Raw genomic sequence first — 27,408 nt, forward strand, 5'->3', positions numbered from 1 at the left:
ATTCCCCTAGTCGCCACACTCCAACACCTGTTCGGGTCAATGCACCTAACCAGCACGTCTTTCAGACTGAGAGAGGAAACCAGAGCACCCGGAGGAAACCCACGCAGACACGGGGAGAACGTGCAGGATCCGCACAGACAGTGACCCAAGCCGGGAATCGAACGCAGGTCTCTGGCGCTGTGAGGCAGCAATGCTAACCACTGTGCAGAGCAAAGTGTATTACGGAATGCAAAGTAAAACCACTACTGTGGTGTACAGACATTAGTCCCTACCTGAGATTACAGTTTATCAGGCCCAGTCCTGGGCCTGTCTTATAACAAGCCCAGGCAATGAGCTCTAGCTGGGCAGGTCACTCCCTGTTACCAGGGGAGCTTATTCTCAGCGAGCCCCACAGGGAGATCAATCAGTGATTCCCCATGGACCTCATGGGATTTTTCACAATGTAGTTGCTAAGGAAAAAAAGAGCCTACAAGACAATGGCCCCTAATTGGCAAACACTCTGAGGGCTCTTAAAAAGTTGATCATGTGTTAAATCAGAGTTAATGTTTTCTCTTTCTGTTTTTGTTGAATGCATTTGCAGAACCAGTTAAATGTACTCGGAGGTCACATTCACCCACCCACCTGGTGAGAAACTGATCAGACTTGAATGGATAGTCAAATTAGGGGAGGGGAGGGGGGTGTTGCGGAACAGGTGACCAATTTGATCCAAATGTGTGGGCGAGACTGAATCGACCCTCTCGGTAAGCTTTCCTGCATTTCAACCAAGACTGATTTTGAAGGTTCAGGTCAGAACTCACCTGCTGTAATCCTGTTTAAAGGAAGAAGAAATAAAGAATTTGCACATCCTCAAAGCATCAAAAGTTTTTTTTTTAAACTCTAAGACTGGGAATGTACAAGTTCTATAATGTATTTATTGTTTAACTTAAAAAACTTAGTATAACTACAAATAATCACCAAATAAAGACGCTAAATTAATCAATAAAATTAGATTATTCTAAGATACAGCAGAGAGGAGAGTGACCAAGATTCTCTGACCTTGCCCACTGCTGGGATTTTTCAGTCCCGCTGCAGTGAATGGAGATTTGGCTGAGCGCCAAATTCTCCATTGTTACTGGCAGCAGGGCATGCGAGACTGGAGAATCCTGTCTGCAGAATGTGAATGTTTGTGGATGGCAAAACTGTGCTAAGCAAACAGATGCACCAGCTCAGGGTCATTGAGTTAGAATGCAAGTTCGAGTGATTCCGGCACGTAACGGAGAGAGGTTTCGCTATAGTTTTATCTAGGATATAGTGCTTTGCACTGGCTCAGTAAAGGGCGACTGTGACTAATAGGGAATGGAGAAACATGGAATTAGATGAGGTTGAGAAAGAGGCCCCACAGTCACTGATCCTGTGCAATAAATGTGATGTATTTATTACCTGTGAGGACAAGGAGAAAGGCTGAAGAGCGAACAGCCACAATGCAGACCAAGGTATCATTGTCCAGGATGTAGGAGTGTTGGCAAGAGGCAAATACAGAATAGAAACATAGTGGTAATAGGGGTCCCTGTAATTTGTGGGATAGATATTGTCCTTTGTAGCCAAGATTGAGAATCTCAAAGGGTGTGTTGGCTACCCAGTGTCGAGATAAGGAATATAGAATCATAGAATCTACAGTGCAGAAGGAGGCCATTCGGCCTATCGAATCTGCACCGACCACAATCTCACCTCGGCCCTATTCCTGTAACCCCTCATATTTACCCTGCTAATCCCCCTACACTAGGGTTAATTTAGCATGGCCAATCAACCTGACCCGCACATTTTTGGACTGTGAGGGGAAACCGGAGAACCCGGAGGAAATCCACGCAGATACGGGGAGAATGTACAAACTCCACACAGACACAGTCAGCCGAGACCAGAGTTGAACCACTGTGCCACCATGCTGCCCTGACAGCAGATTATGGAAGAACATGGAATGGGTGGGGTAAATCCAGTTGCCATAGTCCACCTTGGAACTGACAGCAAAAGGCAGGAACAAGGATGTGGTTGTGCAGAAAATGTATCAGGATTTAGGATAATAATAGTGTCTTCTAGATTACTGCCTGAGCCCTGTGTAAATTGGCACAGAAACAGTCAGATCAAGAGAACCAACATGTGACTAAAAGGTTGGTGTACTAAAGAAGGGTTCTTTTTCATGGGACACTGGCACTGGTGATGGCCTAGTGTATTATCACTAGGCTATTAATCCAGAAACTCAGCTAATGGTCTGGGGACCCAGGTTCGAATCCCACCACGGCAGGTGGTGGAATTTGAATTCAATAAAAAATATCTGGAATTAAGAATCCTCTGATGACCATTAAACCATTGTCGATTGTCGGAAAAACCCAGTTGGTTCACTAATGTCCTTTAGGGAAAGAAATTTGCCATCCTGACCTGGTCTGGCCTATATGTGACTCCAGAGCCACAGCAATGTGGTTGACTCTCAACTTCCCTCCAAGGGCAACTAGGGATGGGCAATAAATGCTGGCCAGCCAGCGACGCTCATGTCCCATGAATGAAATAAAAACTAGTTCTGGAACAGGAAGGAGCTGTAACAACAGAACGGGCTTCACCTGATTCAGGATGGAACCCATGTCTTAATGGAAAGGGTAAATAAGGAGGTAGCAAAAGCTTTAAACTAGTACAACCCAGGGAAAGATCAATACGAAATTTAAGCAGCCCGATGGTAGGGAAAAAATAAACTAAGGGAGGATATTGATGGCAAGGGGATAAATAAAGCTATAAAACCGTCTAAAAAGGTGATTGAAAGCAGGAGGAAATCCTATTTAAAATTAGTTCAAATGCCTGCACACAGTGTCTGTAATAAAACAGGGAAGGTGGAGGCAATCACATATTGGGAGGAACCAGTTATAGTAGAGATTATTGAGACATTGCTACAGAAAAGTCAGGACTGGAAATTAATCAGTGCAGGGTAAAAGATATTTAGATAAGATAGAAGGGGGAGGAGTAAGGGCCAGTGGAATAGCTGTATTTATTGGGGATAATAATAATGGCAGCAGGAAAAAGGGATACAACTATCTGCAAGATACAAATAGGGTAGTAATAAAAGATTAGAAAGGACCCATGACACTAACAGGTGTGGTCCACAGACCACCAAATAGTGGCAAGGACGTGGAGGAAGAAATACGCAGAAACATTTGGAAATTGACTAAAAAGAGATAGAATAACAGGAACATGGGACATAAGAACATAAGAAATAGGAGCAGGAGCAGGCCATCCAGCCCCTCGAGCCTGCCCCGCCACCCAACAAGATCATGGCTGATCCGACGTGGATCAGCACCACCCACCCGCCCGATCCCCACAACCCTCAATTCCCTCACCGCTCAGGAATCCATCCATCCGCGCTCCAAACATACTCCGCGAGGTAGCCTCCACCACCCCAGTGGGCAGAGAACTCCAGAGATCCACCACCCTCCGGGAGAAGAAGTTCCCCCCCAACTCCGTCCCAAACCGACCCCCCTCCACTTTGAGGCGGTGCCCTCCAGTCCTAACCTCCCCACCAAGTGGAAAGAATCCCTCCGCCTCCACCCCATCCAGCCCCCGCATCATCCCACAAGTCTCCACAAGATCCCCCCTCATCCTTCCAAACTCCAACGAGCACAAACCCAATCTCCTCAGCCTCTCCCCACAATCCAAACCCCTCATCTCCGGCACCAACCCGGTGAACCCTCTCTGCACTCCCCCCAATGCCAACACATCCCTCCTCACACAAGGGGACCAATACTGCACACAGTATTCCAGCTGCGGCCTCACCAATGCCCTGTACAGGTGCATCAAGACATCCCTGCTTTTATATTCTATCCCCCTCGCAATATAGGCCAACATCCCATTTGCCTTCTTGATCACCTGTTGTACCTGCAGACTGGGCTTTTGCGTCTCATGCACAAGGACCCCCAGGTCCCTTTGCACGGTAGCATGTTTTAATTTGTTTCCATTGAGATAGTAATCCCATTTGTTATTATTTCCTCCAAAGTGTATAACCTCGCATTTCTCAACGTTATACTCCAAGGAGCCGGAATAGATTCTTCAGCGCGCTCCACAATTTGATCATGGCAATCTGACTGTAGTCTCAACACATCCACATATCATGGTCATCACAACTGGTTTTTGTCTTTGAAAACCAGTAATGATTCATGCCGGCAAGGGGTGGGAGGGGTGCTTCAATAGGGCTGGATGCTATGGCGTAAAGCCATTTAATTATGTTTAAATGCATTTAAGTTCATGCAAACCAGGTTCACCATGTTACCAGTGGTTTGGGGGGGTGGGGAGATGATTAAGATCTCAAACCGAGATCTCGCCGATGCAAATCCCGCTATGGCTTTCGCGCGAGATTTAACGGCCAAAACGGGATTTGCACCCATGGCTCACAGTGAGAAACATTTAAATGTGTTCAATAGAGTACAGGAAAAATATATTACGTTAAAAGGAAAGAACAAACTAAACACGAGTGACAGTCATTACAAGATGACGTCAATAAACTTGCAGAATGGTTAACTAATTGGCAAATGAAGTTCAACACAGCTGGATGTGAAGTAATATATTTGGTAAAAACGGGGAGGTCATGTTATATAGTCGGAAGGTGCAAGTCGAGACTGAGTAGAGGAATGAAGGGATCAATAAGAACAAATACAGCAATCATTCAAAGTTGCCCCTCAGATTAGCAAGGCCACATGAAACAGCAAAGGACTAGGCCTTATTTCAAAATGCATAGGATCGCAGACTGGGGAAGTTAAGTTAAACCTGCGTTGCACCTTGATTAGACCACATTACGTACAGTTCCAGTCGCCGTGTCTGGTCTCTTTCCTCTTGTAAAGTGGCCTCACAGAGGAATTTAAAATTATGAAAGGTTTTGATTAAGTGGACATGGAGAAAATGTTTCCTCTTGTGGGGAAGAGCATAATCAGAGGCCATCAACGTAAGATAGTCATCAGGAAATCCAACCGGGAATTTGGAAGAAACTTCTTTACGCAGAAAGCGGAACGTGAAACTTGCTGCCACAGGGAATAATTGAAACAAACAGTACGGATGAACTTAAGGGGAAGTTAGGCAAGCATGAGGGAGAAGACAATCGAGTCACAATGTTGGATTTTAATGAGGAAAGAGGTTCAAGAGAAGCACAAATACATGCATGAACTGATTGGGCTGAATGGCCTGTGTCTGCTGGTATATCCTATGTAAGTTAACAGCTATGATGAAGAAGAACTATTATAGTTTGAATTTGTAGTTATGGGTATGCTTTGTCTGTATAGTGCGCAAGAAACAATACTTTTCACTGTAGACTGATAAATGTGACAATAATAAATCAAATAGTTTCTAAGTTTTAAAACAATGTGGTTTATCAAACCCCTTCAGATTTTACCAATGCTTTTGATCTGAGAAGTCACGCTTATAATGCATTTTATTCTCAATTACTGAAATAATTGCAAACGGTTATGAATCTATCAGTGAATAGGAGATACAGATTGGTAAATGAAATTCAGAAGAACTTCATTAATGTTTGATGAAGGATGTGTCAAAAAGGGACTCTTCTATCCCCTGATAGCGGAGAGTTGGCGTGAATCAGATTCGAGTTCAGATAGCGGTGGCAGTGACAGAGACTCACTCTTCTGTGGCAATGGTATATAATGCACATAACTGACTTGGAAATTAGATCTCTGTGACCAACAAGGGCCAATCCTCATTTCTGGCTTTGCATCACCCCCGCGCCCCTCACCCCGCCTGCATTCTTCATCTTTGATCACCAATCAACCATTTTAACAGTTCTGGGAATCGACAGGGAAGGTCCATCTGACTGCTTTGAGTGACTTTAGAGAACAAACAAATGGGACGGGGATTTCCCAGCCACGCTCGTCCCAAAACCGGAAAATTCCGCCCAAGGTCAATGGACCTATGCGTGGTCGCTAACCCCTTCCCCACCTTCCCCCCAACCCGCTACGATCCCCGTGGTGGGTGGGACGGGAAAATTCCCCCTATGGTGTCCAGAAAAGGTGTGAAGCAGAAGCAACCAGTGGGCTGTGCAGAGCATTAATCATTTTCCCACCCAATGTATAAAATTGTTATTTAACATGACCACCGCCCATTTCCAATGTGGACTTCCTGTCCTTTAGTAACGGAGTATTCCATCATTCCAGATAAAAGGCAGCATGTTCAGTGTTAATATTGCAGGCTGATCACTCTTCATTTAACTCTTTCTCTCTTCGCAGATGCTTCCTGATGTGCTGCGTGTTTCCAGCATTTACTGTTTAGATTTTCAGTGTTAAATGTCAACCCTAATCACTCTGACTGTTTGGTTCAATGCCTGCATTCAGAAACTAATTAAGCAGAGGAATTGCTTGATGGCCTGAGCAATTTATTTGAATGTTAATATATGCAGATTGCCGGACAGTGGAGCTGATGAATCTCATCCCACAATCGCTGGATCATTAAAGGGAAATAAGGTGATTTTGAGCCCACACACTCCGTCTGCAGGATTGGTGGCGGCGCTCAAAAATCTGAAGGGCGCGATTCGTGCCCGTGAGTTTCCGAGTCCCGATCTTACCGGCCCCTCGCCGGTGGAATGCTCTGAAACACGGTGCAGACTGCAGAATGCTCATTTGAATACATTAGCTTGTCGTTAGTGAGTGCTCTCTCCAGATATTGAGCCCAAATAGTATCTTCAGGGAGCACCGTCGTTCGTCACATCAGCGTCATTTACAACCGGTTTACAGAAACGTGAACCTGGCACCTTCACCTCCCAGGGGGTTTTTCAGAAGCGAGCGCTCAGGCACCCAGCACTCTGCAGTGCGCACTGCTCAGAGGGCACCGGAGAGGACTCGGGGGGGGGGGCGCAGATGGGTTCAACTGGGTGGCATGCACAAATTGGGCCAAATGGCCTGTTTCCATGCTGTAAATCTCTATGACTCTAACTCGGGGCCAGGGTGGGGGTCCCAGAATCACCATTTCAGGGAGAGGGGTCACTTACAGGCCTGCGCTACCCTTCATGTCAGGGCGCTCCTTGTTTGTGACGGCTGGGTGGAAGCTGAAGTGTGAGGAGCATAGCAACTACTGGGGGCGGGGGGGCGGGGGGGGGGGGGGGGGGGGGGAGTGGGGGGGCAGTATGGTGATTGTGGGCGGGAAGGGGGAAACCTGGTGCTGGCAAAGGACAAGATGGCTGAGTGAGAGAAAGGGTTAGGGGTATGAGGGGGTCCAGTGGGAGACTGGGAGGTGGGGGGGGCTCATTTACCCTGGCTGAGCGAAGAGGATCATTCACCTTCTCTTGCATGCCCACCAGCGAAACAGCTCAGACTATCCTCGTGCCCCCTGGATCCACCCGACTCCAGCAGCTCGGAGGGGGACTTCTCCAACCCCACCGTGGAAGAGGCGTCACAGCTATCACCGCACCCGGCACGAGCGCAGATACTCACCCCTCGGGGGGATCACTAAGTAGCCAGACTTGACTCATTAGGGAACATCTCATAGCTGGAGATCCACAGCAGGGGAACGAACGCTGTGGGGATGTTTGTATGGAACTCCCCAGTGTTTGCAGTGGTTAAGTCATACGCAGTGGGCAAATCAGAGGGAACACACCACTGGAGAGGCGTGATACTCGTGGGATTTAAAAACAATACAAATGAAACACAAGATACGGACCAAAAACACGCCGGTGCCAGAACCAAGACTGCTATTTTTTCGGAAGATTTCACTCAACTCAAATTATGATACCAGAAATTGCTGGAAATACTCAGCGGGTCTGGCAGCATCTAGGAGAAAGGAAACATAGTTAACAGGCTGGATTCTCACTCCCCAGTGTAGCATGAGTCGGGAGACCTTTAACATGTGACTCCCACACTGGGTTAAGGCCCCTGCCACTGCAATGACGGGGTCTGTTTGAAATCCGCATCAAGTTCAATTGGCCCTGCTGAGTTCAGCTTTCCCTCTGTGTGAATCACACCTCTCTCCTTTATTCCTTCCAGCAAAACTGGGATCAATCGGGAATCATAGAAGAATCATAGAATCTCTACAGTACCGAAGGAGGCCATTCGGCCCATTGAGTCTGTACCGACCACAACCCCACCCAGGCCCTATCCCCACAACCCCATATATTTACCCTAGCTGGTCCCTCTGACACTAAGGGGCAATTTAGCATGGCCAATCAACCTAACCGTAGCACAGTGTTAGCACTGCTGCTTCACAGGGCCAGGCACCCGGGTTCGATTCCCAGTTTGGGTCACTGTCTGTGTGGAGTTTGCACGTTCTCCCAGTGTCTGCGTGGGTTTCCTTCGGGTGCTCCAGTTTCCTCCCACATTCTGAAAGACGTGCTGGTTAGGTGCATTGACCTGAACAGGCGCCGGAGTGTGGCGACCAGGAGAATTTCACACCAACTTCATTGCAATGTTAATGTAAGCCTTACTTGCGACTAATAAATAAACTTTAACTTAACCAGCATATCTTTGGAGTGTGGGAGGAAACCAGAGCTCCCGGAGGAAACCCACGCAGACACGGGGAGAATGTGCAGACTCCACACAGACAGACAGTCACCCAAGCCAGGAATCGAACCTGGGCCCCTGGCGCTGTGAGGCAGCAGTGCTAACCACCGTGCCGCCCCAAGGGAGTGGGACTTACACATCCGGATTTGCTCCACCAGTTTTAAAGAGCTGCATCTGTGATCTTCCATCAGAACTGGGAAAAGTTGGAAATGTAACCGATTTGAATGAAGTGAAAGGGTTGGAAGAAGAACAAAAGGGGAAGGTGTGTGATAGGGGAGAAGAGACAAAAGGTTTCATGGAACAAGGCTAAAGGGAAAGATAACGGATAAGAAGCAAAAGTGTGTTAGCAGAAGCTGTGAATGGCAGGGTCCTGAATAGCTGCCAACTGAAAGCAAAGTCAAGGGAGTAAAAGGGAAACGGAAAGAAAAATGAAACAAAATGGAGGCAGAGATTACGATCTAAAGTTGCTCAACTCAACATTGATTCCAGGAGTCTGTAAATTATGCAGATGAGGTGTTGTTCCTCGGGCTTATGTTCAGCTTCATTGAAACACTGCAGCGTGCCAAGGACAGAAAGGTCAGATCGAGTGGGAGCAAGGTGGAGAATCACAATGACAGGCGACCACAAGCTTTAGGTCGATGCATGCAGGCGGAAAGAACATGTTCCACAAAGCAGTCACGCAATGCATTCCGTCTCCCCAATGTCGGGGGGAGCAACAAAGATAGTATCCGAAACAGAAAGAAACACCAGTAAATTGCTGTTTCAGCCAAGAGGAGCGCGCACGGCCTCGGATAAGGGGAAGGGACAAGGTAACAATGCCGGTGTGTGTTGCATCTCTTGCACCTGCAGGGAAAGGTGTCATAGGAAAGGTGGGGCTTGTTAGGTATAATGTGGAGGGAACTGTCCCTATGGAATGCTGAAAGAGGAAGGGAGTAGAGGATGTGCGTGTAGAGCAGACATCACAACTTGTGAGATCTGTCAAACTCTTTGTTTACATCAAAGAAACAGCTATTACACAAAAAGCATCCAGTGACACAAATCATAGTCGTCAAGCTCTGCTGCAGTTTCGATGGGAGATTCAAATTCCAGTGGTTAGCACTGCTGTATGCATAGCGCCACGGACCCAGGTTCAATTCCAGCCTCGGGTGACTGTCTGTCAGTGTGGAGTTTGCATGTTCTCCCCGTATCTGCGTGGGTTTCCTCTGAGTTCTCCGGTTTCCTCCCACAGTCCAAAGACATGCAGGTTAGGTGGATTGGCCATGCTAAATTGACCTTTAGTGTCAGGGGGATTAGCAGGGTAAATATGTGGAGTTACGGGAATAGGGCCTGGGTGGAATTGTTGTCGGTGCAGATTGATGGGCCAAATGGCCTCTTCTGCACTGTGGGGATTCAATGCTGAACTGGAATTTGCATTCTTCACTCACATCACAAAGATTTACTCAGATAAATTTGACTGCTGCAGAGTATTGATCAGATTCTGAGAACCTGAGAAAGGATATTGGGCAGGATTCTCTGATCTCGTTCACCCTGCCCCCTGCGAGAACAGAAAATTTGGCACTCAGCCAAATCTCCATTCACTGTGGAGGGACTGGAGAATCCCAGCCATGGGCAAGGTCAGAGATTTCCAGCAATATCTATTTTTTTTTTTCCATGCATAGACTTTATTTTATAAACTGTTATGCAACTTTCAATATCTCGCTGTATCTTATTTATTTGTATCACAAGTAGGCTTGCATTAACACTGCAGCAAAGTTACAATGAAAATCCCCTATTTGCCACACTCCAGCGCCTGTTCGGGTACACTGAGGGAGAATTTAGCATGGCCAATGCACCTAACCAGCACGTCTTTTCAGACTGTGGGAGGAAACCGGTGCACCCGGAGGAAACCCACACAAACACAGGGAGAATGTGCAAACCCCACATAGACAGTGTCCCAAGCAGCGAATCAAACCCAGATCCCTGGCGCTGTGAGGCAGCAGTGCTAAAAGTAACAAAATATTTCTGGCACGATGCTAAAGAAAGAAACAGGAAGACTTGCATTTATATAGCACCTTTCGCAACATTCCATTACACTTGACAGCCAATTCTTTCCAAGTGCAGTCACTGCTGTAAAGTAGGAAACTTGGCAGCCAACTGGAACACAGCAAGGTCCCACTAACAGCAATATAATTATAAACATATAATCTGTTTTCATTACATTGATCAAGGGTAAATATTGGCCAGGACACAGGCAATGACCAACTCCATGCCCACCCCCTCCACCCTGCTCTTCCTGAAAGCCCACTAATGCCTCTACTTTCTCAGGAGGCTAAGGAAATTTAGCATGTCCACTACGACTCTCACCAACTTTTACAGATGCACCATAGAAAGCATTCCTTCTGGTTGTATTACAGCTTGGTATGGCTCCTGCTCTGACCAAGACTGCAAAAAATTACAAAGGTTCGTGAACAAAGTCCAGACCATAAGGCAAACCAGCCTCTCATCCATTGACTCTGTCTACACTTTCCACTGCCACGGAAAAGCAGCCAGCATAATCAAGGACCCCACACACCCCGGGCATTCTCTCTTCCACCTTCTTCCGTCAGGAAAAAAATACACAAGTCTGAGGACACGTACCAACTGACTCAAGAATAGCTTCTTCCCTGCTGCTGTCAGACTTCGGAATGGATCTACCTTGTATCAAGTTGATCTTTCTCTACACCCTAGCTATGACTGTAACACTACATTCTGCCCTCTCTCCTTTCTTTCTCTATGTACGGTATGCTTTTTCTGTATCGCACGCAAGAATCAATATTTTTCACTGTATACTAACACGTGACAATAATAAATCAAACCAAATCACAATGCCACCAGATTTTTTACATTTTTGCATCCACCTCTGACATTGCGGCAATGGGAGTGAGTGGGGCAGTGGGAGTGTCAGCTTAAGACTCTGGATTTGAATTCACAATGTTCTGATGTAGAATCCAGACTGCTACCAACCAAGCCAGAGCCGATATGAACGAGCTTGACATGCAGAGAAGATCTCACTTTGTCCGAAGCAGTACTGTCTGTGCCCTTTAGACGGGCGGCACGGTGGCAAGCACTGCTGTCTCACAGCGCCAGGGACCTGGGTTCGATTCCTGGCTCGGGTCACTGTCTGTGTGGAGTCTGCACGTTCTCCCCGTGTCTGCGTGGGTTTCCTCCGGGTGCTCCGGTTTCCTCCCACAGTCCAAAAGACGTGCTGGTTAGGTGCATTGGCCAAGCTAAATTCTCCCTCAGTTTACCTGAACAGGCGCCTGAGTGTGGCGATTAGGGGATTTTCACAGTAACTTCTTTGCAGTGTTATTGTAAGCCTACTTGTGACACTAATAAATAAACTTTTAAAAAAGCTGCCAGCTTAGGGCCCTAGAAGTGGAAGTCCCAAAAGCACACAGATCTACGGAAAAAATCTTACCCCTGCCCGTGTCCCTCCACCTCACGGGAGGTCCTCGACCAATTGTGCGCTGGAGAAACTGGCCTCACCAATTCAGTTGATACTGGATTGCCCTCTGGACTCCCCCAGAAACCAGATAAAGGATGAGGTCAGCCTGCTCCTTCAGACAATCGGCATTCGTGCCAAGGACATTTTAAGACGACCAAGGTTTGAAAAGGAAACTGCTAAATACAACGTCTTCAGCAAGGCCTCCAATTCTTACTCTAGCCTGTGGCACAATACTACAACAGAGCAAGAAAAATTCAACCGGCACAGCCAGGGAAGCTAGAGAGAATATTGATTCTTTCATAAATGATCTGTATCTCTCAGCAGATCACTGGGACTATAAGACAATGTGGGAAGAACTCAGAGAGCGCATTGTAATGGTGGTGGTGAATGAAGCATCGTTAGTCTGCTTCCATGCAGAGAAGATCTCACTTTGTCCAAAGCAGTACTGTTAGCCAGGCCAGTCCCATCAGCAAATATCCAAGAGATAGCTAATACTGACGAACAAGGTGTATTCTTCTTCAGTGAAGTGGCAGAGCCGCAGGAGTCTCCTAGCTATGCAGATGTCATGGTTAATTGCCGGACAGGACGTATCAACTCCTTTCCACCTCTAACTTAATTGCGCGAGGTATTCCTGCCACCAGCAGATGGATGCATGGCCTCCCATGCGATTTAATGGAGCGAGCTACGATGGATTGGATTAAATTCTACCCACCGAATGCACAGGGGTGCAGATTTTTAATCACAGAAGATGTAAAATATTTAGGGATAATATTTTCTCAAGGCAAAAGTGTTGAGGAAATATTTTAATTTTTTAATTTATTCGTGAGGCATGGGCTTCTTTGGCTGGCCAGCATTTATTGCCCAGCCCTAGTTGCCCAAGGGCTGTTGAGAGTCAACCACATTGCTGTGGTTGTTTGCTCATTAATTGATAATAAAAATACTGTGGAGGGTATAACTTTTTTAAAATATTTATTCATGGGACATGGGTGTCGCTGGTTGGCCAGCATTAATACCCATCCCTAATTGCTCAAGGGCAACTCAGAGTCAACTGCATTGCTGTGGCTCTGGAGTCACCTGTAGGCCAGATCAGGTAAGGACGGCAGATTTCCTTCCCTAAAGGACATTAGTGAACCAGATGAGTTTTTTCTGACATTCGACAATGGTTTCATGGTCATTAGTAGATTCTTAATTCCAGCTTTCTTTTTTATTGAATTCAAATTCCACCATCTGCCGTGGCGGGATTCGAACCCGGGTCCCTAGAACATTCGCTGAGTTTCTGGATCAATAGTCTAGCGATAATGCCACTAGGCCATTGCCACCCCAGTTACTCATTTCAGCAATGGCGATAGTACAAGACACAAGTCAGTGTAATGGAATACCCTCCACTTGCCTGGATGAGCACAGCTCCAACAACACTCGAGAAGCTTGACAATATCCACAACAAAGCAGCCCACTTGGTAAAAGCAACTTACTGCAGATGCTGGAAGACAACCAGCTTTGACAAAGGGTCATCTGGACTCAAAACGTCAGCTCTTTTCTCTCCTTACAGATGCTGCCAGACCAGCTGAGATTTTCCAGCATTTTCTCTTTTGGTTGAAAGCAGCCCGCTTGATTGGTACCCCTCCCACCAACATTCAACCCCTCCACCACCGATGAACAGTGACAGCAGTGTGCACCATCTACAAGATGTAGCAACTCACCAAGGCTCCTTAGGCAGCACCTTCCAAACCCATGACCACTATCATGTAGAAGGACAAAAGTAGCGGATGTCAGGGCACATCACCACCTGGAGGTTCCCCCTCCAAGTCACTGACTTGGAAATATATTGTCATTCCTTCGCTGTCGCTGAGTCAAAATCCTGGAACTCCGTCACTAACAGCACTGTGGGAGTACCTACACCTCAGGTAATGCAGCGGTTCAAGATGGCAGCTGATCTCCACCTTCTGAAGGGCAGCTAAGGATGAGCAACAAAGATTGGCCTAGCCAGCAACGCCCACATCCCATAAAACAAATAAAATAAACAATTACCATCAAAGGTAAAGGTAACTTTTACAACAAGTATGCAGATAAGACTGTGTAGCATTTATATGCAGTTGCAAATCCCTTTTTGACCTGCTTTCCTCACACAATGGACAAGTTAGATTATGCACATTCATGTTTTTGTAAGCACCAGTTTCGTTGTTCAGTCTCAATTCACGTGAACCACAAAACATCCAGCAAATGAAAAGAATGCTCAGTATTCCAACATTTTATCTTAAGGCACTTAAAAGTTGTCCAGTTACAGGAATCCAAGCCAAGCCTCTGTTTAATATTTCTGCCGATTGAAAGTCTCACAATCTTATAATTTATGTTAAACATCATCAGAAAATAAAGGGATATTTGATTCAGAAAGGTTATTCTCACCATCCAGGCAGTGACAAAATCCCCCATCCAGGTCCCAACTGCTGCTAACTTCATGAAGGTTCCATTTTTCATGCCCATGTATTTATTAATGAAGTAGGGGCTGTAAAATAAATATAGGTCATTAGAATCATAACAGAGAACAACATTAACATGTTCAATAGATAGCCTTGTCCTCCATCCAATGCTGGATTATCACATGGTTGGTAGAACATGTGAATCTCTTAGATTAGCACTGCTGCCTCACAGCACCAGGGACACGGGTTCAATTCCAGCCTCGAGTCACTGTCTGCATAGAGTTTGCACATTCTCCCAGTGTCTGCGTGAATTTCCTCCGGGTGCTCCAGTTTCCTCCCACAGTCCAAAGATATGTGGGTTAGGTGGATTGGCCTTGCTAAATTGACCCTAGTGTCAGGGGGACTAGCAGGGTAAATATGTGGGATTGTGGGAACAGGGCCAAGGGTGGGATTATGGTCGGTGCTCGATTCTGCACTGTAGGGATTCTATAGATTCTTTCAATCAACAGTTTATTTGGAGATGTGACTTTTCAGTTTAATTATTAACTCAAAATGAGCTGACAAGGAATCTTTAAATATTCAACGTCTGTATTAGTTACTTAATGAACTTTCCAGTTCCATTTTGAAGATAGTTATCCAACACCTTGGGCGGGATTTTCCGGCCGCACCTGCCCCCAAGGCTGGAAATTCTCGCCCGAGGTCAATGGACCTTTGCATGGTCCGCCCCCGCCCGCTACAATTCCCGTGGCGGGCGGGTCAGGAAAATTCCACCCCCTCGTCTTCTTGTGGGGCAAGCCCAAAGATGACGAATCCCTGGCATTTATATTGGGTGTTTCACAAACTTAGCACATACCCCAAAGCTCTTCACAACTAACACAGGAGGAAATGCAGGAATGTTTTACAAAATAAGATCACAAAGAATCTACAATTGTTTAAAGCGTACAATAGAATATCAGGTTGGCACCTGCTCGACAGGTCTAACTCATTTGGAACATGGTTGATGATTTTTCTGTGATTCCAAGGTCTGCAATGAAGCGAATTCAGAAACAGAAATACGATAAGGCAGATCTTTCGACCTCAAAACAGTTCAGACTTTTACACAGTTCTAGGTGGTCAGTTCAGTATAAACCTGAATGAATTGTCAGGGTACCTGTAAACTATGGACGACACAGTGGTTAGCACTTCTGCCTCACAGCACCAGGGAGCCAGATTCAATTCCGTCCTTGGGTGACTGTGCGGAGTTTGCACATTCTCCCCTTGTCTGCGTGGGTTTTCTCCGGGTGCTCCGGTTTCCTCCCACAGTCTAAAGATGTGCGGGTTAGGTTGATTGGCCATGCTAAATTGACCCAGTGTCAGGGGATTAGCAGGGTTAATGTGTGGGGTGACGGGAATAGGGCCTGGGTGGGATTGTGGTCGGTACAGACCTGTTGGGCCGAGTGACCTCCTTCTGTACTGTAGGGACTCTATGATTCCATGTAGAGAATGAGTGGAAGTGAATAGAGGATCACAATCAAAATCTAACATCGTTGCTGTTTGTTTCTCTTCACACACCCAGTGGTGCACAAGGGTAGGCTTTCATCTGTTTTCATAGCAAGGTTTTTCACGGAACAGGTCACTAGCCTGTTGTCAGGGGCTTATTGATTGAAGCATCCCACTCTGCATCAAGCATGACGGACCAGGACTCTCTCCTGCTCTTACTGCCAGCCCTTGATGTTTTAGAAGGATTTTGCAGGTTGATGCTCAACGTATTTAGCCATGTTATGAACGTACCTTCATTGGCCATCAAGTCCTGGGGTGGGACTTGAACCCGGAGCTTCTGGCTCAGAGGCAGGGATACTACCCACTGCACCACAAGACCTCCCTACAGCTGACATGATCCAATACTAAAGTAGTACCATAGTGCCCTTGTACAAGAAATTAAACCTCATTTAGGAAAAAGATACAAAAGTCTGAGATCACATACCAACCTACTCAAGAACAGCTTCTTCCCTGCTGCCATCAGACTTTTGAATGGACTTACCTCAAACTAAATTGACCTTTCTCTACACCCTAGTTATGACTGTAACACTAAATTCTGCACCCTCACCTTTCCTTCTCTGTCTGTATAGCACACAAGATACAATGCTTTTCACTGTATACCAATACATGTGACAATAATAAATCAAATCTAGGATACCGTGCTGGTCCCCTCGCATGGTGATTAGTTTAGCGCAAAAATGTCCAATCCACGGTCAGGGTTCATAGAAGAACCATGAGATTAATATGGCGTTTCAAACCCTTTACGTATCAAGATAGTCCGAGATCTTTTCACTTGAGAAAAGTGTAGACTCTGGGCTGATTTGATTGATGTCTTTAAGATGCTGAAGGGATTAGGCTGTGTCTATGTGAATACATTATTTTAATTAGATAGGCTAGGAAGATGAAGAAACTGCATTATAATTGTGTAATTATTTCCATCTGTATATAAGATTAGAGAACAATCTTCCACTGCTGCTCTTATGCCTGTTAGACTTTCTGAGCCTGTTGTAATCCTTCTAAAGAATACTCATGATCCATCTTTCCTGCTAATGTTGCTAAGTGGAGGTCAATAATCCACTTTCCTGAAACTTTCAGGCATCAGTAAGGGACAGCTACAACCTTGGGTAGCCATTTCTACCAAAATTAGACAAGTGGCAGTCATACTTAAATATAGCAATGTAAAATAATTTATGGGCAATCAAAATCATTGAGGGCGATATTTGGTATTGACCTCATTGCTCATCATGGCACCTTCATTTGTTTAAAGTTGGACATCATCTTCCAGAGATTTTCCAAGCGCAGAAGCCTTTTGAAATCACAGAGGCCTGGTGCATGATCGCCCCTGATGCCTGTAGCACGCTCTGGTTATTCATCAGTGAGAGCGGAGAACCCATTCCTCATTCCCTCACACCATTCAGAAGAGTCTAAGGATCATCAAGAGAGCAATCCTTTATATGCCCTCCATATGCTCGTAAGCATTCTACAACTGGGCGGATGTGTTAAGTGCACTGCTGATCTTGCTAAATGCCTATTAAGGGAGATGATCTCTCAGTTGTGCTTTTTTCTGTACCTCGCTTGGAGCTCAAAGTGAGTGAAATAAGTAAATGTATCATTCCCAAATGAATGTGTTTAGAAGAAGAAATCGTCTCAATAATTGCACAGCGAATACAATGAGAGCAAATGAATTGGTTTAGTATTTAAGCAATGATCAAAAGCAATGTGATAACATTTGTTATGCAAGTATCCTGTTTACAGTCACAAGCACAGGCAATTTAAAATGATTCCTATCCCAAAACAGAAAATGCTGGAAAATCTCAGCAGGTCTGGCAGCATCTGGAAGGAGAGAAAAGAGCTGACGTTTTGAGTCCAGATGACCCTTTGTCAAAGCTAAAAGGCACAGAAAGTGGGAGATATTTATACTGCAGGGTGAGGGTATGAAAGACGAGTCATAGCCACAGAAACCAGGGAAAAAGGCTGCTAATGGCAGTCCATAGAGGGAATAAAAGGTGTGAATGGTCAAACGGCAGAGGGCAGCACGGTGGCAGTGGTTAGCACTGCTGCTTCACTGCGCCAGGGACCCGGGTTCAATTCGGGCCTTGGGTCACTGTCTGTGCGGAGTCTGCACGTTCTCCCCGTGTCTGCGTGGGTTTTCTCCAGGTGCTCCGGTTTCCTCCCACAGTCCAAAGATGTGCGGATTAGGTTGATTGGCCATACTAAAATTGTCAGGGGGATTATCAGGGTAAATGCTGGGGTTATGGGAATAGGGCCTGGGTGGGATTGTGGTCGGTGCAGACCCGATGGGCCGAATGGCCTTCTTCTGCACTGTCGGGATTCTATAAACTAAAATCAGAGGGTAAACTGTGACAGATGAAGATGTGGGGGGAGGGTGGGAAAGAGTTAAAATTTAGAAAAAGGGGGAAAGGGGAAGCAAAGGGGGAGAAATGGTAAGGAAAGGGGGGATAAAGTGGGGGGAAAGATTGGGGAGGGGGGAAACAAATGATTCTTATGGCTGCATGAGCCAAGAAACACCTTGAATAATCTGGGAAAACTCTCCTACAATGGTTTCAGCTATTGTTGCCTGAGGGAGCTCCGTGTTCGCAGACAGAATTATTTGAAATCTTTCCTTTCTTTCTATTCTGGCACCAGCTGTCACCTCGGCGCTCCAGAATAAAATGAATAAATGTGTTTAAAAATTAAAAGTCGAGATGAGAATGGGTTGATCCGCGCGCACATGCAAAGTAATATCTGGATGCGAAAGCTTCTGCTTTGGATGTCACTTTTATAACACCACAGATGCTATTAGAGCACATTATTAAACAACCGAGAAAGCGATGTCCCATAAATCATAAAAATATCAATAAACTGCTCATTGTTAAATTTCTGATGCGGGCTTCATTAATGGAATTGCGAGACAACACAATGACAGATTTCTTCCACTACCCTAAAACAACAAGCTGGATGAGAATGGGGATTTATATCTGCATTAACTCAGAAGTGCAGTGACTTGGACTCCATCCAGCCCACGGAAATGATCCGATGGGAGTTGTTCTTTCCGTGTAATTATGATCAATAATTCTTGTGACCCAGATGCACATCTGAAACTGCAGCCTGGAAGATGTGCCTGAACTGCAAAACAGAAAGACATATTTCTAAATGTACTGGCATCGGTTAATTAATTGGCATGGGAAAAAGAAGACCACCACGTTAGAAGCATTCCCCAACTTGAAGGTTCTGATCCATATCAGTGTATAATCAATCCCGCCCCAAATACGAAAGCATTATTACTCTAATATAAAAAGGCAAAATACTGCGGATGCTGGAATCTGAAACAAAAACAGAAAATGCTGGACATACTCAGCAGGTCTGACAGCATCTGTGGAGGGAGAACAGAGCCAATATTTCGAGTATGAACAAAGAAAAGTACAGCACAGGAACAGGCTCTTCGGCCCTCCAAGCCTGCGCCGATCATGATGCCTAAACTAAAACCGTATGCACTTATGGAGTCTGTATCCTTCCATTCCCATCCTATTTATATATTTGTCTACTTGCCCCTTAAATACCACCATCATACCTGGTCCCACCACCTCTCCGGGCAAGCTTTCCAGACATTCACTACCCTGTGTAAAAAAAACTTGCCTCACACATCTCCCCTAAACTTTTCCCCATGTACCTTAAACCTATGTCCCCTAGTACTTGACTTTTCTACCCTAGGAAAGAACATCTGACTATCCAGATGAAGGGTCATCCAGACTCGAAACGTTGGCTCTATTCTCTTCACAGATGCGGTCAGACATGTTGAGATTTTCCAGCATTTTCTGTTTTTGAAGCATTAGTACTTGTTCATGGACAACACTGGCTGGCCAGCATTTATTGCCCATCCCTAGTTGCCCAAGGGCAATTGAGAGTCAACCACATTGCTGTGGCTCTGGAGTCACATGTAGGCCAGACCAGGTAAGGATGGCAAATTTCCTTCCCTAAAGGACATTAGTGAACCAGACGGGTTTTTCTGACAATCGACAATGGTTTCACGGTCATCAGTAGATTCTTAATTCCAGATATCTTTTATTGAATTCAAATTTCACCATCTGCCGTGGCGAGATTCGAACTTGCGTCCCCAGAACATGAGCTGAGTTTCTGGATTAATAGTCTAGCGATAATACCACTAGGCCATCTACCATAAATAATAATTTGGACTCTGTCCTAATTGAAATAAATTATAACAAATTTAATTTTAATTATAAAGGGGTTGATTACACGAAGATGGGACTTAAACTGTTGCTCGATGCTAGGGAGTTCTTCAGACAGCAAATTTGGATTCAGCGTCAGGAGTTAGGAAATTCAAGTAGTTGTGAGATTGGATCCAAAACATCTCAACCTGCTGGTGTACAACAGAAATACACTTGTTGTAAATGTTGGTGCATTCCAGTTTCAGACACATCAGCCTATCCCAGCTACAGGAGAACAGAAATCTGATCTGCATCGATCTGGCAAAAATGAGATACTCCTTGAAACTAGATTACCAGGAAAAAACCATGCCTGCCCTGTCAACCAAACCAAATACACTCATAAAAGCAAATCTAAGTGTGTTTTACAATGCTGAAAGTGTCATGCAAAATAATGTAAGCTTTATGGCAGTGATACAGAAGAGAAATCATCTGATGCTAGACAGTTACTGGGGCCTTCCTGGAAATTGCTGGGGCATATTTTTCAACCAGTGTTTTCCAATGCAATCGCTTACGGTGCTCATACAAAACCCCTCGGTTGTCTTTAACAAGCGAACAACTATATTACAATAACAATACTGCGCCAAATGTGACCCATTAAACCATTACAGCAACAGTTATGGTGGTGAAGGTAAGTAACAACTCTGACACCCATGAGTTTGGGGAGTGGTGGGGGGGGGGGGGGGGGGGGGGGTGGAATGGATTGCATGGTGGGCAATAGCAAGAATAGGGAAACCACGTTGGTGTGGAGACAACATGCTCCATGGCCACACAGCCCTGCCAGGTCGATTAACAGGTGGGATCTCTGCCCGCCACTGGGGAGAAAACGCCGCCCTCGAGAGCTGTCGGGACTGGCAGCCCCACCAGTCTCGGCAACACCAGGAAGGCATCAGTGGCCACTATCAGGACTGCTGATGAAGAGAGAGGACCCCAGCACCTTGCATCCCCGGAGCAGCAAAGTCCAGGGTCTTGGGCCAGGAGGGTTTGGGTAGATTAGGGAGAGGGGTATTGTGGGGTGGGTGTGGGGAGACAGGGAGGTTTAAGGGGAAAGAGCAGGTAGGAAGGAAGGGGAGACAACCTAAGGGAGGAGGGCAACCCACGATTGGCAAAAGGCAACGCCCTAAGAGTGACCTCCTCCAAAAAAAAAAATCGGGCTTCTTGCTCCCATCCTGCTGGCCATTGCAAACATTTTACGACGTGGGCAGTGTATTATCAGGGGTCAATTAGCTTGATCATATGCCTAATTGACCCTCAATTAGAATCATAGAATCCTACAGTGCAGAAGGAGGTCATTCAACTCATTGAGTCTGCACCGACAACAATCCCACTCAGGCCCTATCCCCATAACCCCATGAGGGCAAATTTAGCAAGGCCAATCCATCTAACCCGCACATCTTTGGACTGTGGGAGGAAACCCACGCAGACATGGGGGGAATGTGTAAACTCTGCACAGACAGACAGTCACCCAAGCTGGGAATCGAACCCAGGTCCCTGGCACTGAGGGGCAGCAGTGCTAACCACTGTGCCACCCTTGACTACCCTGTCAAGTCCCTTCAGAATTGTTAACTGAAATATGGTGGGCAGGCTTAGGCGCCTGTCCACCCCCCCCATATTATGGTGATGAGCTTAGGGCTGGACAGGAAGGTGATGTGATGGACACCCACCCTATTTTATATGCCCCCCCAACCCCATTTTACACACCTCCCCCTCCCCCCAGTGGGAAACATGCCCATTGGGGACACACAAAATTCAGCCCAAGGACTCCAGCTGCCAAGAGAGGCAAGATGCAATTATTCAAAAGGTAGCAAGATATTACAGCATTGTTTTTGTAGCATCCTGCCAGATTTTCCATCATGTTCTATGTATTAAAATCAAAGCATTATTAAAAGTCCACAAAGGAATACAACACATGTAGAGTTGTGCCAGGATAAGGCAGAGAAGTTTAGTTCGCACAGACAGCAATATTTGAAATAATAAAGAACATTTTCAATTCTGAATATGAGGATGTAGAGTTGTTAGCCATCCGCAACACTCTTCAGAGATTAAAGTCCCCATCAGTGCCATCATAATTCTCTAAACGTAAAAACACAGATTCATTTGGATCAACAACAGTAGGCCACTCAGCCCATTGATCTGTTCTGCCATTCATAGAATCATAGAAACCCTACAGTACAGAAAGAGGCCATTCGGCCCATCGAGTCTGCACCGACCACAATCCCACCCAGGCCCTACCTCCATATCCCTACATATTTACCCACTAATCCCTCTAACCTACGCATCTCAGGACACTAAGGGCAATTTTAACATGGCCAATCAACCTAACCCGCACATCTTTGGACTGATCCTACAGCGGGTTCAATCAGATCATGGCCGATCGGATTGTGGACTCATCTCCACCTTTCTGCCCATCCTCCATAACCCTCAACTCCCTTGTGGATCAACAATCTGTCCAACTCAGCCTTGAATATATCGAATGATCCAGCCTCCACTGCTCTCTGCGGAAGAAAATTCCGGAGTCCAACTAACCCCTGAGAGAAGAAATTCTTCCTCATCTTAAATGGGAATTCCTCATATCTTTAAATTGTGTCCCAAGGGACATCCTCCAGGACCTACCATGTCAAGTCCCTTCAGAATCTCATGTGTTTCAATAAGACCACCTCTTCTAAACGCTTACGGCCCCAACCTCCTCATTAAGCAACCCCCACGTCATCCCAAGAATCATTGTAGTGAACCTTCCCTGAGCTGTTTCCAATGCAAGTATGTCACTCCCTAAGTAAGGAGACCAAAACTGTACACAGTAGTCTAGTTGAAGTCTCAAGAGCGAGCTGTAGCAAGACTTCCCTATTTTTATAGACCATCCTCTTTGTAATAAAATCCAACAATTTATTTGCCTTCCTAATTACTTGCTGTACCTGCATGACACCCATGACTTAAAGCTGGAGCACCGTGGAAGATAGGCAGGTTGAGTTTAAATACTGCATACATTAAATATAGTCTTTAATATATTTTTAGATACAATATGTTGGAGAAGAGTGTTTTATCTTCCCACTTTTTTAAACCTTTTGTCATGTTATGACTTAGTTAAGGGATATTTGTACTAATCTAGTCATAGGCTGGGCATATTGGGATGGCAACAATACCCAAACAAAGAACCTTAAACATGGAGAGAAAAAAAGTGTGCTGTTGATGTGCAGGAAAAAAAATATTAAATATAGACTGGCAGAAGTTAACCTGCTCTTGAAGAATCTTGTTCTCTGCACAGAACATTTCATTCTTGATTCAAAATGGAGCCATTAAGTGCAGAATGATAGAAACCCTACAGTGCAGCAGGAGGCCATTCGGCCCATCGAGCCTAAACCAACAACAATCCCACCCTATCCCTGTAACCTTGTAACCCCACATATCGACCCTGCTAATCTCCCTGACACAAAGGGGCAAATTAGCATGGCCAATCCACCTACGTTGCACATCTTTGGAATGTGGGAGGAAACTGGAGCACCCAATGCACATCATTAAAAGGATTGTTGCAATAGTAATGCAGCTCAGTACGAGAGGAACCGCAGGTTCAGACATTTGGTATATGTGCTTGGCTGAGGAGCCAATGGTGCAAAGCTACCATCCATGGGATTATCACAGAACGCCTCTGAGTCAGAATCCCGCCTAAAAGTCTTGAGGAATGATTTGGCTTTCAAACGTCGCTGTAATATTAAACTACACACACTTTTCCAGCAGTGCTGGTTTCCTGGTCTTTATGCCGTTCGGGTTTCACTGGAATTCAGCCATCAGCATCACAAAGCACAGGAGTAGGCCATTCACCTCCTGGAACCTGTGTTCTGCCATTCAATTAGATCATGGCTAATTTGGACCTGAACTCCATTTACCTGCCTGTTCTCCAATATGAAGTTACTGCGGAAATCCCCAAGTCGCCACACTCCGACGCCTGTTCGGGTACACTGAGGGAGAATTTAGCATGGCCAATGCATCTAACCAGCATGTCTTTCGGATTATGGGAGGAAACCGGAGCACCCGGAGGAAACCCATATAGATATGGGGAGAATGTGCAGACTCTGCACAGCCAGTGAGCCAAGCTGGGAATTGAACCCGGGTCCCTGGTGCTGTGAGGCAGCAGTGCTAACCACTGTGCCACCGGGTGAGAGATGAGCTTGTCGAGATGTTTAAAATGATCATAGGTGAAATATATACAGCAAGATTATTTCTTTAAATTATATATTTACCTAATATAAAATCTGTCAATCGCGGTATTTAAAAATTCAAAGTGACCCAGAATCCACAACTTTTGGGGAACAAGTACTAGGTTTTCACCACCCTTTCCATAAAAATGTACTTCCTGATTTCACTCTTAAATGGCCTAGATTTAAATTTATTATACCCTCTTGTTTTGGATTTCCTCATTTAAAGAAATAATCTTGCTGTACATATTTCACCCTATGATCATTTTAAACATCTCAACTAGCTCATCTCTCACCCGGTGGCACAGTGGTTAGCACTGCTGCCTCATAGCACCAGGGACTCAGGTTTAATTCCCAGCTTGGCTCACTGGCTGTGCGGAGTCTGCACATTCTCCCCATATCTACATGGGTTTCCTCCGGGTGCTCCGGTTTCCTCCCATAATCCAAAAGACATGCTGGTTAGATGCATTGGCCATGCTAAATTATCCCTCAGTGTACCCGAACAGGCGTCGGAGTGTGGCGACTTGGGGATTTCCGTAGTAACTTTATTGCAGTGTTAATGTAAGCCTACTTGTGACACTCATAAATAGACTTCAAACAATGCAAGCAACAAGTTATTCAATTTGGCCTCATAATGTAAGCCTTGATGTCAATCTGGTGTATTTGGGCTACATCCCTTCCTCAACCAAGGCTATTACGATGCCATCATCCAGTGATTGGGTATTAATAACTTGATTTTTTACTTCAGAAATAGCAGGTCAGCCAAGAGTCCATTGATTTTTGGCGGGACCGAAAGATCCTGATGGTGGGTGGGGCCGGAAACCCCTACCCATAGTCACTATGGCAACATGGGTATGGTAGCAGGCCACATGTAAACTCCCATAAAACAGCAGCGCCAATTACCAGGTAAACCTCCATTTCATTACATTGCTGGAGGGATGGATATTGTCCAGGACACTGGGATGAACACTCTTCTTCTTCTTTGAAATAACGCAATGGGATCTTTTACATCCACCTGAGGGAGCAGGAAATGTCTCATCTGAAAGATGGCCCTTCCATAATGGAGCTCCCCCTCGGTAATGCACTAGAGAGTCAGCCTTGAACTTTGCGCTTGGTCCTAAGGGTAGCTTGAACGCATTAGCTTCTGACTCAGAGGCAGGGTTAATGAGTTGGTATGCAGAGTTACAGATCTGTATAAAACATTGACTTGTGAATTATTTACTTTCTTCGTTTAAATAAGCCCAAAACATGATGCCCAATTTAAACACCAATTCATTGACATGCATTCATTAATATCCTGACTTGGAAATATATCGCCATCCCTTTGCAGTCGGGGGGGGGGGGGGGGGTCAAAATCCTGGAATTCCCTCCCGAATGCATTGTGGGTCAACCCACAGCACAAGGAATGCAGTGATTCAAGGTAGCTCACCTTCTGAAGGGGCAACTAAGGATGGACAATAAACGCTGGCCATCCAGCGACGTCCGTAGCCCACAACTGAATTTTTAAAAATTATTTGAAACATCATATTTGCTTCTGACCGATAAAGCATTTGTTATGGGAGATGCGAAAAAGTTTAAGCCAGAAACAACAACGACGTTTTTTTATTGCAGTTTCCAATTTAAAAAGTTACTTCCCCTGAGGCTATGACATCTATTTCAATAACTATATCAGATATTCAGGAAACATTACTGACATTGTTGTGATTGTCTTCCAACAAACAAGCACTCAGAATTATACACAGTGCTATTTTAAAACTCTACAGGATTGAGAGCTGGCTCAGAATTTGAATCAGAGGAATTTACAACTGTCTGCTTGCAATCAATGCATGCATCCCTTTCCAAGAATCTGCAAATCAGTTCATAGATCCTCAGCTTCAGGACTAATTAAGTTAGAAATGATTGTGTGTGTATTTGCAAATTAAATTCACAAAATACTCCAAAATCATTTATGGAAATTATTTATGGATTTGTGGTCCTAAATCTGTAAATATTAATATTGTTCAAACACTGACTGTTTATCTCTTGGTGAGAACAAATCCAGTGATTTTAAACACGCTCAGTTTACAGCTTTGAATTTTCCCATCCCACCCGCCACGGGAATTGTAGCGGCTCACGAGGGGAGGGCGGACCATACAGAGGCCTATTGAACACGGATGGGATTTTCCGGTCTTGGGGCGAGCGCGGCTGGAAAATTCCACCCGACGTGTTCAGTGATCTCACCCCTAGTTTGCCCAATTGAAGTGAATGGAAACATAAATTAGCCAGAGGAAAGCGGAAGGTGCTGGTGCATCTGATGGTTGTATTATTGTAGCTTTCATTCAAAATGATCCTGGATTTTTTTTTGCATTTGCTCTGATGATTTGGTCATGTACCCTTAACAAAAGCAAAATATTGCAACACTGAACATCTGGAGTAAAGATACAAATGTCCCTCCCCCCAATGCTACAATGATGGTTGGTCACAGGGAAGCTCACACCTGATTAAAGTGCAAGGTAGGCGAAATGGACCCGGGTTCGATTCCCAGCTTGGGTCACTGTCTGTGCAAAATCCGCACATTCTCCCCGAGTCTGCATGGGTTTCCCCCGGCTGCTCCGGTTTCCTCCCACAGTCCGAAAGATGTGCTGGTTAGAGGTGCATTGGCCGTGCTAAATTCTCCCTCAGTGTACCCAAACAGGCACCGGGGATTTTCAAAGTAACTTCATTGCAGTGTTAATGTAAGCCTACTTGTAACTAATAAATAAGCTTTAAAGGGTTTCAAGCCACCCATGAATCAGTGAATCCAGGCTCTGAGGACAAGGCTGATGAAAGGTCATCCTGACTCAAAACGTTGGCTCTGTTCTCTCTCCATCGAAGCCGTCAGGCCCACTGAGATTTTGCAGCATTTTGTGTTTTTGTCTCAGGACAGGTCCTGGAACAAGCCTTTACATTGGCAGGCCAGCAGCTATGCAACTTCAGTTTTTGAGGACTTTCAACAGGGCTGTGAGTTCCACTGATCAATGAGTCCTCTGTATGATCTCGCTGAGTTGATCCTGGTCCACATAGATTGTGAAAGTCAGAACTCAATTAATTGACTTCTTCAATAACTAATCTGAC

The 27,408-nt window shown here is 45.5% G+C and overlaps 1 protein-coding gene across 4 annotated transcripts in view; it reads right to left on the bottom strand.

The window, feature by feature from the left end:
- Nucleotides 1-27,408, bottom strand: part of tmem117 (transmembrane protein 117) — a 319,128-nt gene that overhangs the window by 178,536 nt on the left and 113,184 nt on the right. For all 4 annotated transcript variants that reach the window (XM_078219733.1, XM_078219734.1, XM_078219736.1 and 1 more), the window contains exon 4: nt 14,371-14,470. In XM_078219733.1, coding sequence (XP_078075859.1) covers nt 14,371-14,470 — 100 coding nt within the window. The remainder of the gene's footprint in view (nt 1-14,370; nt 14,471-27,408) is intronic.

This window comes from Mustelus asterias, chromosome 9 (genome assembly GCF_964213995.1).
Source record: "Mustelus asterias chromosome 9, sMusAst1.hap1.1, whole genome shotgun sequence".
NCBI lineage: Eukaryota > Metazoa > Chordata > Chondrichthyes > Carcharhiniformes > Triakidae > Mustelus > Mustelus asterias.